The sequence below is a fragment of the Zerene cesonia genome, chromosome 12, assembly GCF_012273895.1.
Source record: "Zerene cesonia ecotype Mississippi chromosome 12, Zerene_cesonia_1.1, whole genome shotgun sequence".
In the NCBI taxonomy this organism is placed as follows: Eukaryota; Metazoa; Arthropoda; class Insecta; order Lepidoptera; family Pieridae; genus Zerene; species Zerene cesonia.
In genome coordinates this window covers 740,519-760,530 of record NC_052113.1, presented here as the reverse complement: position 1 = coordinate 760,530, position 20,012 = coordinate 740,519, and the positions used below count along the sequence as shown (strand labels likewise).

The window sequence follows — 20,012 nt, the reverse complement described above, 5'->3', positions numbered from 1 at the left end:
AATGTTATTTGCAGTTAACAATTTTCTTTTTTCTTTATTACAATATTTATGGCAAGACTAGGTATATATATGTATATAATTTTTTGTATCATCTCATGTTAATGTATCGATGTACCATTGCTAATGAGCCTCAATAAAATAAAATAAAAATATAAAAAAACCCCTTTGGAGTAGGTATCGTAATACTAAATTCGTAAATGCTTTATTTTTTTAATTTATCCTCATCAGTCTATATTTGTTCCCATTGCATGGACATGCCGCCTTTTTGAGCGTTCAAGGAATAATCCGCCTCGCTGGATTGTGGGTTAGCAAATGTCACATGTCGTCTAACTTTTGATTGAACTGTTTACATTTAATCGCACTTATTCACATTCACATAAAATGTGTTCATTTTATAGGTACCATTTTAGCATCTTCAATTGATATACTAAATAATTACTCAAATTGAATTTCCCTTAAATTTTATAGATACTAGAAAACAAAATCCCTCTACAATACACGACTAACGCTAACGAAAATCTGCTGGTATTATTAAATTTTTTGATCGTTTTGAATTGGATACCATCTAGATCGTTTTTCAATTCACATAAGTGAATATTATTTTGCGTAAAATGTTTTACTCATTTTACATTGACATATGATTTATTTAGTTTCATATTGTGAATTATTTCTCCATGTTAATCTTATAACGCTTGGAACGCTTCTATGAGATCTTCAGATTCAGTTTTCATCATCAGTTAAGTGAAATAAAGAAATTAATGAATTTGGACAATACTTAATAGTTTTATTATTCACATAAATATTTACACTATGTCATCACAGTCAGGTACAAAAATAAATAACAATTGATGGCTTGTACTTCTCTCTTCACATATGAACGGTGCTTTCCTTTTCCGATGCCTTTGTTGTATCTTGTTTTGTTTCTGAAAAAGGATTATATCATTAATTATCTATATTAATTTTATAAAAGGAAAGATTGGTTAGTATGCTTGTAATATGTTCACGTCAAATCCGTTTTATTTTCCTCACCCTCGTAGCAGCTATGACATTAAAAAAACCACACTGATTTCAAAATAGGCTATATAGCTACCACGAACTAAAACGAACAGCTAGTCTTATAATAAAATGTCTATGTAAGGAGAACATTGTAACCGACTTCAAAAAAGTGGAAGAGGCTCGACTGTTTTTTTTTTGGTATAGGTACTACTGGTGCCCCAGTGTGGTCCCATCTAAATTTGGTGAAGTTCTGACAATTTGAAGGCGTTTAAGTTTTTTGTCAAAAATACTATCATTCTTTTTAAGCTAAAGTTTATATGAAGTGCACCAACTAACCCACATCCTCTTCTTCAGGGTCATTCCACGGTCGTCTATCTGACGTGGTGAATAGAATGAAGAATAGATTGGTGAAGAAATACACAGCTGAAGCCAAGAAGAAAACCTTTCTCCACTCCGCTGGGTCGGACTGAAACATATCATATTTATGTTTTATTTATTCATTAGAAAGAAAGGAACAAACAAAATAAATATTGTCATTATGCAATCAATTAAACAATAAATAAACGTTAAACAATCAATTCACGACTAATTTACGAGTCTTTAAAGTAATAGATTTAATTTAACTTCGTACGCTTATCAATGCCAATACAATAATTTTATGAGTTTATATTATACTAGCTGCTCCCCGATGTTTCACCCGCGTAAGTCCGTATCCCATAGGAATATCAGGATAAACAGTTGCATATATGTTATTCAAGTTGTCCAGTTATCTACGTACCAAATTTCATTGCAATCGGTTCAGTAGTTTTTGCGTGAAAGAGCAACAAACACACACACATCCTTACAAACTTTCGCATTTATAATATTATTAGGAAGTAGAAAGTAGGATAGTAGGATTCCAGAGAGTGATCTACAAATATTCTTTACGTTTACTCTGTATAAGAGCACGTGAGACAATCTAATTAATTCCGTATTTAAATCATTTTTAACTACATTTATTCGAATAACTTACTTCATCTTTGATAATAAAGCCGCATACTAGAGGAGCTATAATAGACACGATGTTTGCTACGAAATTTGATATGCCCATAAGGTTTGCCACGAAGTTCGGTGCCAGGTCGATGAATACAAGCTGAAATTTAATTTTATTATTTACGATTTAATAAAATAAATACTTTATTGCACTCGCACAAATAGAGAAGCGGACGTACAAACAAAAAAAGAAACAAAAATAAATTAGAACGTCTGAAGTGGGTACTTTTATTACGTTCAATAATATTTAAAATAACCACATGAAACAAATGTAAAAATACTTGTAGGCTTATTGTAATATTTTGTTCTATGGGCTATAAGTTCGATAACACAATGTGTAATGTCAATACATAAATATAAAACATATTATCTCATGTTCAGCTATCAGATACCTACAGCTACCAAACGAATTACTCTTTAAGAGCGAGTAAATAGTAAGTAATAACGAAAGTCTTTTAGTGTAGGAAAGTCATTTAGTCGAGCACGCTATGGTAGAAATTGGGCCAGCTCGTACGGGCGAGGTACGATGCCCCCACAGAAGATCAGCTTCAGACAATAGCATCATACTGTGTTTCGTTTGGAGGCATGTATCCCTTTCCTTACTCGTCCCAGTCCTTTCCTTTATTTCTCTCGTCTTAATCGTTTTCTAACATGAAGTCGGCTATCCATTTGTGGAGGAGTAAAGCAATCTATCTTGCGCCTCTCTTAATATTCATGGGTGGTGGCGACTCACTACCACCATTTCTGACGATGATATATATAAGAAAGTAACATGTGTAGGACGAAGCTCAAGTATTCCTTATATTTATTTACCAACTAACTTTATCTGTGCCGTAAATAATATCATTACTGTATGTTTTTTCATACTTCCAAGACTTCGTTATGATATTTGCAAATAATATGTACTTTACACACCATATTTCGTATACAGAAAAGGAAGTTTTTGAATAGAATTTCCCGCCCTTTTAACAAAGCGATATTCTGTGTTTTTTGGTTTATGGCAACTCTTTGCCACACGTAATCTGTGTAATGTAAAACGCCTGATGGAAAACAAAAGCAATTCAATGTTGTTACGTCATGAAGCAACTATAATAAAAGGGGAAAAAAATACAATGATTACTTTACCCTGTTAAAATATGGCCACTTATGTTATGTTGGAGACATACTTTTATATTATAAGCGTTTTACCTTTAACATCTTATATTCCATTGTTTATTTATTCTGTGACTAATGCCAAATGAATGAAAAATGCTAAGAGATCTTTTTGTACGCTAAAGATTTGTAATACCTGTTTCATATATTACATTTATAATATTTATGTATTATAAAGGTTGTGTTTAATTAATAAAAAATCTATTTCTTTATTTACCATGTATCCAGTGTATTGACCAGCATTTATACCAACGGTTACTGTCAGCATGATCACCGCGAGTGTCATATTTCCTTCAGGTATGTAAGATAGACCTATCAAAGCAATGGCTGGACCCCAAAGACCTGTAAATGTAAACCAGTTCTCTAACACTGTCTTGTGATGAAATCATTAATGTCTTCAAAATGGTCACTGACGTCCGATGGGAGGAGGGAGGTACCAAACCAGATTCCAAAATTGGACCGAATGACAAAAATCCTATACGAAAATAATCACGCCCATCGGATGAACACACACGGAGTTATGGAGTAATAGTAATAAAAAGAATTACGTTTAAATGGGGGAAATTTGCCTCTTTTGTTCTTTCTGGAAACGTCGGTTAAAAAGTTTCAGATTGATATAAAAAACGATACCTATTACTAGATTTAATAGAACATAATAAAAACTCACTAAAATCATAAATTAACTACTAAACTAAAACTAACTATACTTACTACTATAGTAGTAACTTTAAGACCCGAGATGATGGTATGGTAAATGTTAAATTAATAAAAAGCGCTCCTGAAAGAAGTCTTATGGAATGAATAAATCCCACTCCCAATACTCCCAATCCCAGAACTGGAACTATGCGGGGTCTGTCTTTCTTTTCACTTTACATTCGAACACCGAACAGTTCAGAGCCTCCGCTACTAGAAACCGTTAGTTTAAACCCGTTTAGTTCCAGTGGAGGCAATAGTGTAATCAACGAAAGATTAAAAATTATACGTTCTAAACATACGTATTTAACTATCATATCAATAGATACATAACTAGTAGGTTTATGAATCGCATAAAATGTATGAGTATGTTTAAACATTACTTATTTTGATACTAGATGGCGCTATTAGAAATCTCCAATTACTATTCTTTTATTCAAATTTATTCGTTGTTTCGAGTATCATTTCGTCGAAGTCTGAATATTTACAATTAAGTGAGTATTGTTGTATACCTATGGAGTTAGATAATTTCCTGGTATTCGATACACTAAGCCAATCCTTCCTGACGATTAAATCCGTCATAATTCCCATGGGGAAGCTCAAAGCGTACATCGCTAAATACGGTAATGAAGACAGCACACCGTTCTGAAAGTAAATTAAAGATAAATTAGGTCAAGTTTACAGTTAAGCGGTATATGTGTATTATATAGCTATTATATGTGTGTACTGTAAAAAGGTTATAATCACACTATCATCTGTTTGGACGATTGTCGATCACGCTGGCATGATTAAACGGATGTTGATGAAATTTGGTATACAGACACGGTTATGAGTGATAGGATCATTTTTATCCCGATGAAATGCTCTCTTGGGATAAAACAGGAATATTGATATCAGGGAGGAGGAGGACGAGCGTCTTGTATAGATACATATAATTATGGTGTAGACTAGATATGTAGTACAGCTCTGTCAAAGACCTATTTCAGACACTAGTACTTCATAATGTTTCATATTATTATAGACATATTATCCGTGGTATAGATAGATCTGATGCTTTAGAATAAATTTAAATTATTGTTTTTTTCTTAAGCCCTATAAATATTGGGGGGGTTTAAGTTTGACGTGTCTGTGTTATCATAATTCCGGATCGGATGAACTGATCTTTATTTAAAAGGTGAATCAGTCAGGTTGTTCATCGCACGTCCTATTAATTTTAGAAATACACGTAAAACTACCATTATACATACATTTCCTTTTCAAAATGCGTGGTTTCCCAAATCATTGGATTACACTTCGAACTTACAAACAATACAATTTAATTTTTACTTCAATCATTATGACTAGTTAGTGACAAAAACGTTCTAAGTGGACTTTTGGTGCAACATAGATCCGACTTTAATCCAATATAGTAAAGTTGAATTTATTTTGGTAAATATTTAACTTGGTTTGACCGATAAAATTTCTCAGCCATGCGAATATACCTTTAACCTATATCTGTAATGTTTGTTTCTTTTAACTAGTATTTTACCAGCACTTCACAATTTAATAACAGTTTTAAGTGTGTGAGGGATTGTGTTGTCTAGTTCTTTTTAATGATCAAATAATCTTTTCTATTATATCTGAATAGTGCTGAGTATATTATTATACTAGCTTTCCGCCCTCGGCTTCGCCCGCGTGGAATTCGGTTATATCGCTTTCATCTCCCTATACAACTCCTTCTACCATTTTTTTCGAGACAAAAATTATCCTATGTCCTTTCCCAAGTTTGGAATTAGAAAAAAATTGGTTCAGTGGTTTAGGTGTGAAAGCGTAACAGACATACAGACAGAATTGCTTTCGCATTTATAATATTAGTAAGGATTTTGTATCATTATCTGATATTTCACATCGTATTTAAAGAAAATAATAGCTATTAATTAATTTCATACTATATACATACGCACCTTTGTTAAATTAACATCGAGCACCTTAGCCATATACGTTGGCATTTCAGTCATAAGGGTGAAGAAGCCCCAATTCTGACCGCAGTGGCCGACCACGGCCGCCCAAAACGGTAAGCAAAGGAATATTTTGGACCAAGGAGTCCGGAAGCGCTGGAATAAATATATAATAAATGAATATCCTGGGGTAATTCACATTATACTAAAATTAAACACAAACTCATTAATTTTATATTTCACTTGGACGTTTTCATACAAGAAAATAAAACCTAACATATTTTTCCTCACCTTTGGTTCGCCCAGTCTTCCTAACGAGGTTCGTATATACAGTAACTCCTCTTGCGATATCAACTTCGAGTCTTCTGGGCAAGCACCACCAATGAAAATGTATACCACTGTCCACACCATCCCCAAACTGCCAGTCGCGTAGAAGATCGCCTGCCAACCCCAAGCCTCTGCCAGGAAGCCTGACGCTATCAGTTGTAGAGCAATTCCGAGCTGAGCTCCTAAAAATTAAATCTCGGTATCATATTCTACTAAAAATATTTTAGCATTATTAGCAGCATTAGCATTACAGTTGTGGTGTATTTGGAAAATTCTAAAAATCTCATGTAAGAGAATATATTATTTATTTTCAAATAAATTGAAAGATTTTCATCATTTTCATTTCACATCCGAATCTAAACATTTATAATCAGCTCTAAATCTAAACAGGACTAAAACATTGCATTATTTTGGGCATTTTTTGCATTTTCTCTGCTACTCAGAATTTTTTACCCATTTCACTTATTTTAAGCTACAACTTACCAGCATAAATAATAGTGGTGAGTGTGCCCTTTTCTTCTAGTGGAACCCACTGGCTTACTAAATGGTGCATGGAAGGATAAACAAAAGCTTGTGTCAGACCCTGAAGAGTTCTACAAAGGATCACTAATTGCCAACCTCCCTGGAAATTTTTAAATAAAAGACGATTTAAATCGGAGTTACCATAGTTACTGAAGTAACTCTTTGGTGAGGTAGGGATTTTAAGTGATAGGTTACTTTAACGAAAATGCTACTGCACTAATTTCAAGCTAATCTAAATTGACGTATGAATCAATTACCCTAGCAAATTGCAGGAATTCTATGGGATTCTCATCCTATTCGGTCCCGCAGGGAAAAACGTTTGTTTGGCTGTCTGACGGTCCGTCTGTCTATCTATCAGTTTGTGGCTTCAGGCTATGTCTCGTGACCCATGATTATGAGACGTTTGAAATTTTCAGAGAAGATGTAAATCTGTTACTGTTTTAATAAAAAATAAAAAAATTGAGGTGAAGCAGCGGCTAGAGCGGTCATAAATTGGCTGGGTGACCAAAATTTATTGCAGTTGCCCTTTAGCCGATTTGTGCAGAACCCTTATAGGCGCGAATTAGATTATTGACTACTTAAATGAATCTTTAAATAATTTATACTCACAATTTTAGCTAAAAATGGCATCAATAAAGACAGCAAAGAGTTCACGCCAATAGAGATCGTGATCAGCACTTTTCCTCCGAATTTCCTCGCGAGCACACCTCCAGGTATCTGAAGGATCACGTAGCCCCAGAAGAAGGAGGAGAGAACCATGGACTGGATACTGTAGCTCCAGTCGAAATACTGCAAAGAGAGACTTTTAATATTGAAAAGGATATTAATGAAAGAAAAATGATTTACAAGTTATGAATACAAATAATTATTTATAACCAAAAACAAAATCGGCGGGAAATCTTCAGAATTAGACTAAATTTGGGATTTGGGAAATGGGTTCTCCCAATAAGAAGATACAAAAAAGACAGTCGTTTTGATAACTTCCTCCTGTTTTCGTAGTCGGTTGACAAGCATTTTTTTGTGATTAACACTACTAATATTATAAAAACGAAATCGTGTTTGTTTGTCATTGTTTCACACGGGGCGAATTATACGACTTATGTGTTGATATACATGCAGTTCGTACAGGCTTCAGAGTGACATACATGATCTTATAAGCTATGTTACATAGGCGAAGCGGACGGATCTATAGTAGCTATAAATAAAAATATCATATGAACTGATTGTACCTAACTTTACGGGATTTTGTTGCTTGAAAAGACTAACATCATTCGTTTTATTTACACGCTATTTGGATGAGACAAGTACCTAATGAAAAAAAAAAACATATTTTTTATTTTAAAAGTGACGTTCAATGTATATAGGTAATTGCATATACTTTCCAAAATGCTTTAAATGCAAATAAAATGGTGGCAAAATGCGAATTTCTAATTCACATCTAAATCGATTCTGTTAAAACATGTCCAAAGATACTTATTTAAATAGGACCAGTTTTGAACTGTGTCGCTTTTTAGGATTCCGCACTCAGAGGGTAAAATGTGACCTTATTACTAAGACCATTGGGTCGACGCCCGGTTAGACTACCTAAGTATCGCTGGCGCGATCGGGCTGAAGGGGACCTGCGCGTGCTAAAATCCATCAATTGGCAAGAACTGGACCGGGCAAGATGGAGAGTTCTCGTCTAAGAGGTCAAGACCCACGACGGGGTTTCCGCGTCACAGGAGTAAGTAAGTAAGTATTACTAAGACTATCTGTCTATCCGTCCGTCAATTACCAGGCTACATCTGAAATTTGCATGGAGGCATTTCTGTTGCCGCTTTAAAAAATCAACGTCAAGCATTGATGAGCACGGTCATAAAATTTATGTGTGGCCAATTTTTTGTGTATTCCCACCATTGTAAGTTTATATATATAGTCCGACTCGTTAAAATTAGCTTTCGTTCATCTTTTAATGGTTTTGAATTTGTTAAATCAGTCCAGTAGTTTCGGAGTCCATTCATAACAAACAAGCAATCAAATTTGTTCTTTTTATAATATTATTGCGGATGTAGATGTTCGCTCGTTTTTATTTGTTAAAAAAATAATCATTGCATTATTACATACTTAATAAGCGCCGTTTAACTTGCTATTTATTTTACTTTTAAGTCCGGTGTCACCCCGGCAGTCGGTCATGGTTAGAACTACTTGAAACACGTTTGCGGAGAGGCTAACCTCTTGTATCAATATCCGCGTTTATTCATTTTATTGCAAGCGAATTTAGCACGCGACTTACGCAAGATTTTGCGTCATTTTAGAGAAGTTAAATCTCTCGAAGACATATATTTATACAATGCAACTCTGTATTAGGATTCCGTATCCGTTCCGGGACCCTGTTATTGGTTATATGATCCCGCTTAGACTTCAATGTTCCGTTTGTCTATCTGTCACTCTGTGTCTGACTGTCTGTCCGTCTGTCTCCAGGCTGTAACTCATGAACTGTGATTGTGTAATCATCAGAAATGGTGTATATTTGCTGTCGCTATAACAATGGTCAAGGTTAAGCAACGGTTGGCACGGCCATAAATTGGATGACCCAAGTTTTTGCACTTTCCCTTTATGCCTCATTTATATTTTATTTATATAGAAAACTCATGTTCTACTTTCGACTTGAATTTGACCGATTTTTTTTAATGAACAAAAAAAAGTTTTAAGGAATTTGTCGGTATCAGTTTCTACAAATTCCTCTAAATCAAACGCATACCTCGATTTCATTCAAAATAAGTTAATCTGATTGCTTAATAGAAATGTCGCCGTCGTGCCACGTCCTAAGTTTTGTATAATTCAATTTGTTTCTCATTCAAGCGCTGCATTAAACTTGGGACAAATTCATTAACTCAGTCACGTCTCACTTATCCTGGCTATTAAAACTCCCGTCTCTCGCTCAGTACTTTTAAAAGTGATTAGAAAAATTACATTCCAATTGTATGGTATCTAATGGTTTCAATATTGTTTACATCAGACGGCTTAGCGCGAAATCTTTGTAACAGTCTTCTAATTGACGTGTCTACTAGCTCTACTAGCTAGCTAATTAGCTTGGATTAAACGTGGTGAGTATTCGGGAATATATTTATCTTTGAAGAATAAACAATCAATCTAGTGCTAACCGCTACACTAGGAGTTTCGTAGAAAAAAGATACTGCAGCAATAATTGGTTTCCTGTCCAATTTATAACTGTTCCACTGTTGCTTAACCTTTGCTTTTTATTATTGTTCCATCTTACGGACACGCATACTGAGTATCCGACATAGAAAGACAAACTGATAGACGGACAGTGAAGTCTTAGTAATAAGTTATTTTAAGACTCGTTTTACCTTTTGGGTATGTTTTGTACTTCTCCTAAAGAGACGTTACGCCTAAATTTGGAACCAAATCTTATTCTTGCTTTGATTTTATAGCCAAGTATATTAATTGTGCATTTTTTAGTCATAGCGGGCAACAGAGCTGGTGATTCGTCTGAAGGTAAGCGATCACCACCGCCCATGACTATTCGCAGTCTTTGCAATTCCTCTGCGACTCCGCTGCTTAATGGGGAAAGGGGAAAAAAAATGGGCGAGTGGAAAGAAGGAATGGACTGGGACTGAAAAGGAAAAAGATATGGGCATCCAGCTCCCTTAAACTGCATAACGTACTTGTATGATAAAAATATATGATAGAAGCCAATGATACCGAATGACACGAGTTCAAAGTGATACAGTTTACAATCTTCCTTTTGATAACACATATCGAAAAAGTATAAGGAATTTATCATCAAGTATTAAACTTGTCAAAACCTGACACATTGGATACCCACACTTAAACGATACTATAAGCACGTTTAAAAGTGATTATCAAATAGCTAAGAAGAAATAAAGGCAATGTCATTTGGTCTTATTTTTAAGTAGTGACCAGGGAAGTCGGTGACCTGTTTCGTAGAAAAGAATTATTATTTACGTCGTATAATAACATACGTTTCTATACTTAATGGAAATTTTGCTATAATGATAAACACGTTCTATCATTTTCATATTAACCCACGACGCCACTCCGAGATAACCTCCTGCTTGTAAAACTTAACAGATAATTCATCTAATTTGTTATTTCTATACATTATTTTGACCTTATGTTTAATGAGTAAATTTTAATGACTGTTTTATTAAGTTTTTCGTGTGATAAGTTTTATTTTTAAATCACTACGTTTTATAATAAAGTTATCTGTTTTCAGTAATTGTTCTACAAAATAAATACTGCAATAGCAGTGACCTTTTTATTATTTTTATTATATAACCTTCATGTTTAACATGTGGCCAGTTACCAACCAGTTATCAGAGTTTAATATTTTTTTAAATATGTATATATTGATTTGACAATTTTTAAAAATTATCCTTGTTTTGTATGTTATGTATGGACTATTTTGTGTGCCATGCCATTAAAATATATGTCTTTTCTTATTTCTTTTTATTGTATTTACTGTGAGCTTTAAATGTATGAGGGCAACAAAAGATTTTTACTAGTACACAGCTCCCTGGAGAGCTAGAAATAAAATCTGATAGTCTTAAACACACCTAGACATACAGCAAAACATCAAGAAAGATATAAATTGATAGAATGTGATAGAAGAATAAGAGAAGAAAGAGATTACTTAGATGTGATAAAGCCGCTGCAGCGTCATTTTTAGGTTAAGTATTTTGTGTGATATATTGTATTTAAGCAAAATTAAGTATTTAAATGAAATAATGTCTTCAAGCATATCTGATCTTCTTTCGTTCTCTACATTGAGCTATAAACTCTTACATGTCATGTTCAATCTATCACATTGAAATTCAAATATTCCTCTATTCTTAAGTCTATATAATACTAAAATAATGTTTCTCTCACCGTTTCATTTTTATCATTGGTCATGTCGACGATAGCCATGCTTATGTTGACGCGCATGGAGAAAGCCAGTAGCATGGCCATGAATAGAAGGAAGGTCTGTGCATGCCGGACCCCAAGGCCCTCTGAAAAATAAATATCACACTAATATTATAAATGTGAAAGGTTTGTTTGTTTGTCCGACAATCACGCTAAAACTACTGAACTGATGATGCTTATTTTGATGAATTTTGGTATACAGGCGAGGTATGACCTGACTTGGGTGATAGGATACTTTTATCCCGATTAAATGCTCCCTTGGGATAAAACAGGAGTCTCGATATCTGAGCGAAGCCGAGACGAATGTCTAGTGATTTATGTAAAACTAGCTATACGCATAGTCCCTATCATCATGATCAGCCCATATATCTTCCCACTGCTAGGACACAGACCTCCAATAAGGATTCAGGCCATAATCCACCACGCTGACCAAGTGCGGGTTGGCAGATGTCACATGTCCGGATATGCCGGTAAACAAAAAAAAACACACTCTCGCAATTATAACATTAGCACTTAACAATTTAAATTTTTTTATTTTATTATGTAAACAATGCAATATAGCTAATGATATAAGATTACATCCAAGTAAGTGTTCTTTGAACCCAGCATACAATCATTAGTGGATGCCCTTTAGTTGAATTAATCATTATCTAGGCAGTTAAAGGCCAAAGTAACTCTTGGAATAAAGATCCAATACTGCGTTCAATTATATGTTTATTGTTTTGTATAATAAGACAATGATTTGGAAAAATTATATAAAATCTATAGAAATTAGGTTCATATATACCAAATATTCTGAGTAGTTTAATAGATGTTATTATACATATAAACTATCTTGTATCACTCTATCTATTAAAAAATCCCACTAAAATCCGTTGCGTGGTTTTAGAGATATAAGCGTACATAGGGACATAGGGACAGAGAAAGCGACTTTGTTTTATGCTATGTAGTGATGAACAACGGCTGAATATTTTCAAACGATTTAAAAAAGAAGGTTTCCATTGCATTTTTTTGTGTCAGAACTTTCGAATGCTTGCACCAATTTAAATAATTCTTTTTTTTATTTGAAATCTGTTGCCTTATGTGGCCTACTTCAATTTTGTCTAGTTCTCACAAGGCATGTAGTTTTATTGGTTTGTTGATTTTGTCTCTATCTGGATTAGGATGATAGCTAACGAATTAGAAAATAAAACTATGAAAGGCAAGGATAGGATTTATTTAATAGACCATTTTTATAATTTAATTGTTTTTATTTCAACAAGAGTGGGCCGTTTTTATAAAGTACATATAGAGGCGTAGTTGCAAATAGCGTAGTTATTTAAAAAATGCGTTTCTTGTTTGTCGAGTTGATTGCTGTTGTAATATAAATTGCAATATAATTATTCCTTTAAAGTTGATTAAAATAAGTTAAGTTTTCCGCGGTAACTCAGCGTAGGAATGCATTCTCCGTACCACAGTCTAACAACCATACAGTAGGGAAACGCCATTGGTGCCGGGCGTCTCCGTATAGAGTTGCATTTGTGTAAGGTTTGTGAAAAAAGAAAAAAAAATGCGAAAATGTAATCCATTATTAGGTATTCTATAACCATTGTGACTGTAATCTCAATTACATAAAAGACCAATATGGTCTCAATAGGAAAGAGTTTCAACCTACGTCTCATTTCCGACTTTTTTGCGAGTATTTTTTTCGAGCCCTCTGCAAATGCCTTCCGCGTCAAGCCTTTGCACAGTAAACTGTGACTTACGGTCTAAAGATCGTAAGTCGTTTTTGCATTAAGTATGACGTCTTTGAAATAGATTTTTATATGTCACCTCTCCTACAGGTCACCGATATCCTTAGGTATGATCACAGATTCAAAAAATGGAATCAAATTACAGTAATTTCCTATCTAATCGGTTGATAACTGACAGAGTTATCGAGTTAAAGAAAGAAATAAGTATTTTAATAAACCTCTTCCGCCTTGAAATTATCCGAAAACGACCAAAGTTAATTGGGATTACACAAAAGGCATCAGCTTCCAAATAGAAAAAATAAACTATAAATTCAGCTTTCTGGGTACGTCGGTATATAAAGATAAAAACTTTATTTTTCAGAGAAATTGTTCAATCTAAGTGTGATTTATTAAAAATAATATCATATGGCTAAAGCACTGGTTTGTTTGGTTGTCTGAATTGTAGAAGTAATCTCTACTTAGTTTCCCAATAAAGATTTGTTATTATAATGAAACGCTTGTTTACTAAACACGCTCTTATCATAATAAAAACAACTAATTATAATTCTAAATCTTCTATCCATATACAGCTAGCGAAAATACACACTATTAATTGTTTATTTTGGCGCCAAAACTGACGTTAATTTTTAATAATTCCCGGACTCAACCCTACGTCATAAAAAGTCTAGATTGTTTTGCGCCGACGCTGACTCAAACATTTAACACTAAGAGTTTCACGCGCTTGCTTAAGATCAAACTATCATCAAACAAAAAACCATTAAGTTGAATAAAGCTTTATTCGCGTGATGCATAAAATTACATAAAACTACTCACTAGGCCGTAAACTTTCACCTTCCACGACACCCATATTGGTTTTGAATAGTTTATGGGCTTTATCTCATGACAAAACACTTGGAACTGTCAAACACGACCACCAACACCTCTATCTTGCTACCGACTGCTGTCATTTCTCATGTTGTGTTTACAAAACTTATAACAAAGTAATTAATGTATCATATAGAATATTTAAAATTTATAATTCAAGTAAGTACATTATGTTAGATAATTATAACAAAACCTATTGAGTGTGCAATTAATGCATGTTAAACATACTTATTAGCATATCAACCTCAAGGGATATACTTCCAGTTTTTGTAGTGAGCGTTGAATTTTTATACTTGGCCTCGATATAGTTTAATGCGAAGCAGGACTGTCGTGAATACATACTTTTCGAAGTGAATTTATAATAAACTAGCTTTAGCCTGCGGCTTCACACGTGTTCATTTGCAGTAGTTTAAAAAATGTTATTGTACTTATAAACTTTCGTCTTGAATCTCTCTATCTAGTAAAAATATCATTAAAATCCATTGCGGGGTTTTAAAGATTTTAGCATACATAGGGACATAGGGACAGAGAAAGCGACTTTGTTTTATACTATGTAGTGATAAGACATAATAACAACTACGTAATATATCATCATAATGACATTTCACATAATGCTCTCCAAAACTGAGCAAAATTTCTACTGAAAAATATATTTCGCAACAGATAAAAATATATTGAATGATAACGTACGGTGATATGTAAAAATGTATTTTAGTGTACTTCAGATGCATACAGCCTTACAGGTTTGTAATATTATTTATAACTAGCTGCGCCCCACGGTTTTACCTGCGTAAGTCTGTATCCCGCGAAAATACCGGAATAAAAAGTTGCCTAGTGTTATTCCATTTGTCCTGCTATCTACATACCAAATTTCATTGCAATAGGTTCCGTAGGTTTTGCGTGAAAGAGTAACAAACATACATACATACTCAAAAAACTTTCGCATGTATAATATTGGTAGGATAGGAAGGGAAATTTGTATGCTTAATTTGATTTTCTTACTTCTTTTATTTGTGAACACATAAAAGCATCCTTGATTCATTTCATCATTGCTTATATTTTGTACAGTGTGCATCAGAATCTTACTAATATTATAAATGCGAAAGTGTGTAAGGATGTGTGTGTGTTTGTTACTCTTTCACGCAAAAACTAATGGAACCGATTGCAATAAAATTCGGTACGTAGATAGCTGGACAACTGGAATAACATATAGGCGACTTTTTATTCCGATATTCCTTCGGGATACGCACTTGCGCGGGTGAAACCTCAGGGCGTAGCTATTTATTAATATATAAATTAAGTCCCGACTGATGTGCGAGTTTGTTGATAAAATATGTATCACCACTTCCCCTTACAATGTAAAAAATTGTCTCTTTATTTCTTTACTACTAGTACTCTTCCATTGCTAAGCAAAACGAATACTAATATATGAGTTTAAAAAATTGTGAAATCTTTATAAGGGACAATGAAAGAATTACACAAATAATAAATACAATATTTTAATAAATCAGGTACAAAGAGGTTCATTGATAACAGCGTGCTCAGTCAAGGCGGTTCGTTTTATTATCTGTAACAAAATTAAAGATTATTATTAATAATCTACATAGAAAAAAATATAAACTGACTTTGGCGCCATTGTGATAATTTATATAACCTTTTGTCGCTTACAAGATTCTCATGTAGAAATTAAAGACTTTTTAACGGATTTAAAACGCGATCCATACATTATATTATTAACCCGACGATTCGAACACTGTACAGCGAGCGTGGTCACTAGGAGAAAGTGTAAATCCGTTAAAAAGTCTTTAATTACTAAATGTATAATACTCGTGTAAAATCAAACACAAGAAAATACTAAGATTTTCATGAAACTACACCTAGTATGTGAAAATCCAACCAGCGGTGCTCGTCGCTTACTATCGAAATATCAACTCCTTTGTCAACTATAATTTAAAATAGTAACTGTTTGACCCCGATATTCTGTGGGGGTATGATACCTTCCCCCGCGTAAACTAGCACAATTGCTGAAGTGCACTCGCCTATAAAAGCTTCATATTAAGTGTACATGTAATTAAAACTTACTTAAAGTTATCCTCACATAGTTTCATTTTAAATACCAATTTCCAATATAATCAGTAACCCAGTAAAAAATGTATTAGCATTCATAATTATTGATTATTATTCTACAGAGTAATTATTGTCTCGCGAGCCTAATGTTTAATGCAATTGACAGTATAATTACTGTATTGATATTAGTTCACGTCAAAAGCATTATAATGACATATCCCATGTGAATATCATAAGATATATTAACTTTATACACCACTTTACTACTTTAATACACCAATTTCAAAAGAATGCAATGAACCAATTTCCCAGGTCTCATTCAATTTTGGTAAATTTAAAAACTGGTTCAAATATAGTTTTGAAACTCCATCTTACAATTTATTTATATAGAGTTTTGGTATATTTTTTGGCGAGTATGTCTTATGTGCTAATGACTACTACTAAGACTTCGCTATCCGTCTGTCTATCTGTTTTGCTGCCTATCTATGCTATCATGCTATATCATAAACTGTGATAGTGAGGCAGTTGAAATATTCAGAGGTTTTTTTACCTATTTGTTGTTATAGCAGTAACAAAAAACTTACCAGATTTTTCATTGTTTTCTGGATCATTCCAAGACTGTCTCTCCGATGTTGCGAACAGGATAAAGAACAAGTTTGTCAAGAAATACACGCCAGACGATAGGAAGAAGCATTTTCTCCATTCAGCGGAATCCGTCTGTAAAGGAAATTGAACATTTTTAAAGTGCACGTCGTAATTCTTGTATTAGAGACCAATCTCTGTAGCAATCGTTGCTGTTTCATGCTAACCGACGTTACAAAGGGAGGTCTGACTCGGGTGTTTTTTAAACTGTTAAAAAACTCCGTGTGTTCAACAGTTTAAGGTGATTGTTTTTGGGTTTAATAGGAAATAGTTTATTATAGATAGTTTAGTCCTATTATAGAATTTGGAGTAGTTCCTTCAGGGATGTCGTTACTAATTTTTGTAGAAAATGGTTATAGAATAATATAAAATAAGGGAGAAAGTCTAACCACTGCATAGTATAAAGCAAAATCGTTTCCCGCGTCTGTCCCTATGTGTATGTATGCTTAGATCTTTAAAACTACACAAGGGATTTTGATAGGGTTTTTTGAATAGAGTGGTTTAAGAGGAAGGCTTATATGTAGAACATCTAGGAAACTACTCCGAATTTAACGCGAGCGTAGCCGCGGGGAAAGTTAATAATTCTATAGTGTTTTGGTAATTGACCATGACAGTTGCGTTTGAAAAGTGGGATTTAGTAAAATGTTAAAAGATAAGAGTAATGTTCGTTTACTATAGAACGATTTATTCCAATTAACATATTTATTACAGTAATTAACAGGTGGTTCATTTCCATATAACAAGATTTGCTTGGTCCGAGATAAGATGACATTGGGAATAATTTAGTAATATTCGTTTGTTTATTTAATGGACGTAATTTAACAATGTGCACCTCCTTCCCAGAGAGGTCAGTGACCTTCTTTGTAGTAAAGATACATGCAAATATGAGTTTTCAATTGACTTCAAAAAAGGAGAGTACTCATTCGACCCATATATTAAGCATTTTATAACAAGAAACGAAAGCGCAATGTATTATTTAATTCACATATCAAATACGACATTGAATGCTAAGTTCAAATTTTATAATATGCATAAGATCAACTCAATCTTCCACTTCCCGAATATACGTCACGTGACGCGTCATATGCCATCTATTGCGAATAACATTTATTATATAAATCTTATCGTAGCGTAAGGCGACCTCACAAGCACTTGTGATTGTCAAACTTTCAATATCATGTTATACAGCGTGTTATATAAGGACAGAATGAGGATATTATTATTTTAAATTGTTTGATTGGAACAGTTGTGTGTTTATGGAAAATTAAATTTAAACCCAGTAATTAATGTTAGCCTATGTCGGTTACTCATTATCCTATCTCATTCATTGAATGACTGAAGTAATTCCGTGATACAGAAAGTTTGGTTACGGAAAGAGTTTTCAAGGTTAAGTCTATCTCCTCAAATTGGTTTAGTGGTTTAACGTGTAAGTATAGAAGTCTCATTGAGTTATTGTCGCAAAATATTATAACATATGTTAACTGTCCTTTATTCGAGAGCTAGCACGAGTTTGGTGAGAGTGAAGGAAAATTATCACACTTATCCAAGCAAAGGACCATCGATAAGACCAGAAGACTATCGATTTGTTAATGTAAACATTATAATCTATTCAGGAAGTGGGTTTCTGCTCTGGTAACAACGTGTATTGAAAGAAATTATCTGAACATTATGTCACTAACTGTTTCTTTAATTTTTTTGGTGTTCCAGTAGTTTTTATACCGAAACATTTCTTAACAATGGAAATTTGAAGATACAAATACAGAAATACGCTGTCTTCATAGAAGCATCCTTTATACGTAGTGTTGTTATATTTTATTGATAAAACGTTTGATGGAGGTAAGTCAGTATAAGTTATTGTTATGATAATACGATACGGAACTATTACGCATGCAGTTATTAAGAAAACAATCATTAAAATTAGGTGCTGCTTGCGATGAAAAAATTATCAGTAATTATACAATAACGCTAATTAAATATTTCCCTTAACCTTCGTCTTACCTTAGCCTGGAAAAGATAAATACCAAAAGCATTTTTGTTATCCTTAAAGCCCCGCCCTTTCTAGCCTATTTATTATTCAGTATTGATAATTTATGCCATTTGAAATCAATACCGTTAAATAAAATTATATGCGTTTATACTTAACAGATTTTAATGAATTAAATAATGTGATTTGGTATCAATATTAATAATTCCAAAACGACAATAAAACTAGCTTATAACAATATAATGGTATATATAAATATCTTGGATAACTTCCAATATTAATATATCCCAAAGGATTGTTGTAAATACGACATCAATAAATATGCTGATATTAAACGCAATTCAGACCCGGAATGGTTTAATACGTTTCTATGGAAAACCTTTCGATTTAGAGGGTTTTGATTGACATCGATGTAGCCACAGTAATAATTGTGAAGTTGCTTCGATAGGTTCGGATAAAGGTTACAAATAAAATATATGTATACAAAATGATTAAGTAGGGTTTAGTAAATTCGAATGAAATCTAAGACTTTACAACGGTTTTTAATATAAATTCTGATGTTTCGTATACTTTAAAATCGACAAATCGAGGGTTCGAAGCCAGGCGAGCGTGCAGGAAATTAAAAGATTTTTAAATTGGCCAGCGTGGTGGATTACTGCCTGAATCCTCATAGGAGGCCTGTATCCCAGCAGTGGAAATGTTTGAGCTGATGATGAGTGTTTACATTTGATAAGGAATGAATCGCTACATGAAATATGTCAGATGAAATTAATGATTTACTTCTTTTTTTTTTTTTTTTTCTTTTTTTTATGTCACAGTCGGCAATGGAGCTTGTGGGACGCCTGATGGTAAGCGCTACCACCGCCCATGAACATTTGTAGAGGCGTAAAGTCGATTACAGACCTTACGCCTCTACAAATGGATTGTCGACTTTAAATTGGGAAGGGATTAAGAAAGGATTAGCGAGAGGAATAAAGGAAAGGACTGGGAAGGGGATGGAAAAGGATATGGGCTTCCGGCTCCCCCACTCACCGAACGAAACACAGCAGAATGCTGTTTCACGCCAGTCTTCTGTGGGGGTGTGGTACTTCCCCGGTGCGAGCTGGCCCAATTCGTGCCGAAGCGTGCTCGACT

General features: G+C 33.8%; 2 protein-coding genes across 2 annotated transcripts in view; both read right to left on the bottom strand.

Annotated features, from left to right (window-relative positions):
- Positions 1-799: 799 nt before the first annotated feature.
- LOC119830740 (putative inorganic phosphate cotransporter) lies at positions 800-14,259 on the bottom strand. The gene is made up of 11 exons (XM_038353863.1): positions 14,135-14,259; positions 11,553-11,674; positions 7,269-7,448; positions 6,621-6,759; positions 6,102-6,319; positions 5,817-5,966; positions 4,386-4,518; positions 3,398-3,522; positions 2,009-2,128; positions 1,333-1,462; positions 800-923 (listed from the first exon to the last, which is right to left on the bottom strand). The coding sequence occupies exons 1-11, from the start codon at positions 14,166-14,168 to the stop codon at positions 868-870; spliced, it is 1,407 nt and encodes a 468-aa protein (XP_038209791.1). The 5' UTR covers positions 14,169-14,259; the 3' UTR covers positions 800-867.
- Positions 14,260-15,726: 1,467 nt separating this feature from the next.
- Positions 15,727-20,012, bottom strand: part of LOC119830916 (putative inorganic phosphate cotransporter) — an 11,327-nt gene continuing 7,041 nt past the window's right edge. The window contains 3 exon segments of the mRNA XM_038354105.1: positions 15,727-15,752; positions 16,837-16,969; positions 18,893-18,898. Coding sequence (XP_038210033.1) covers positions 15,727-15,752; positions 16,837-16,969; positions 18,893-18,898 — 165 coding nt within the window.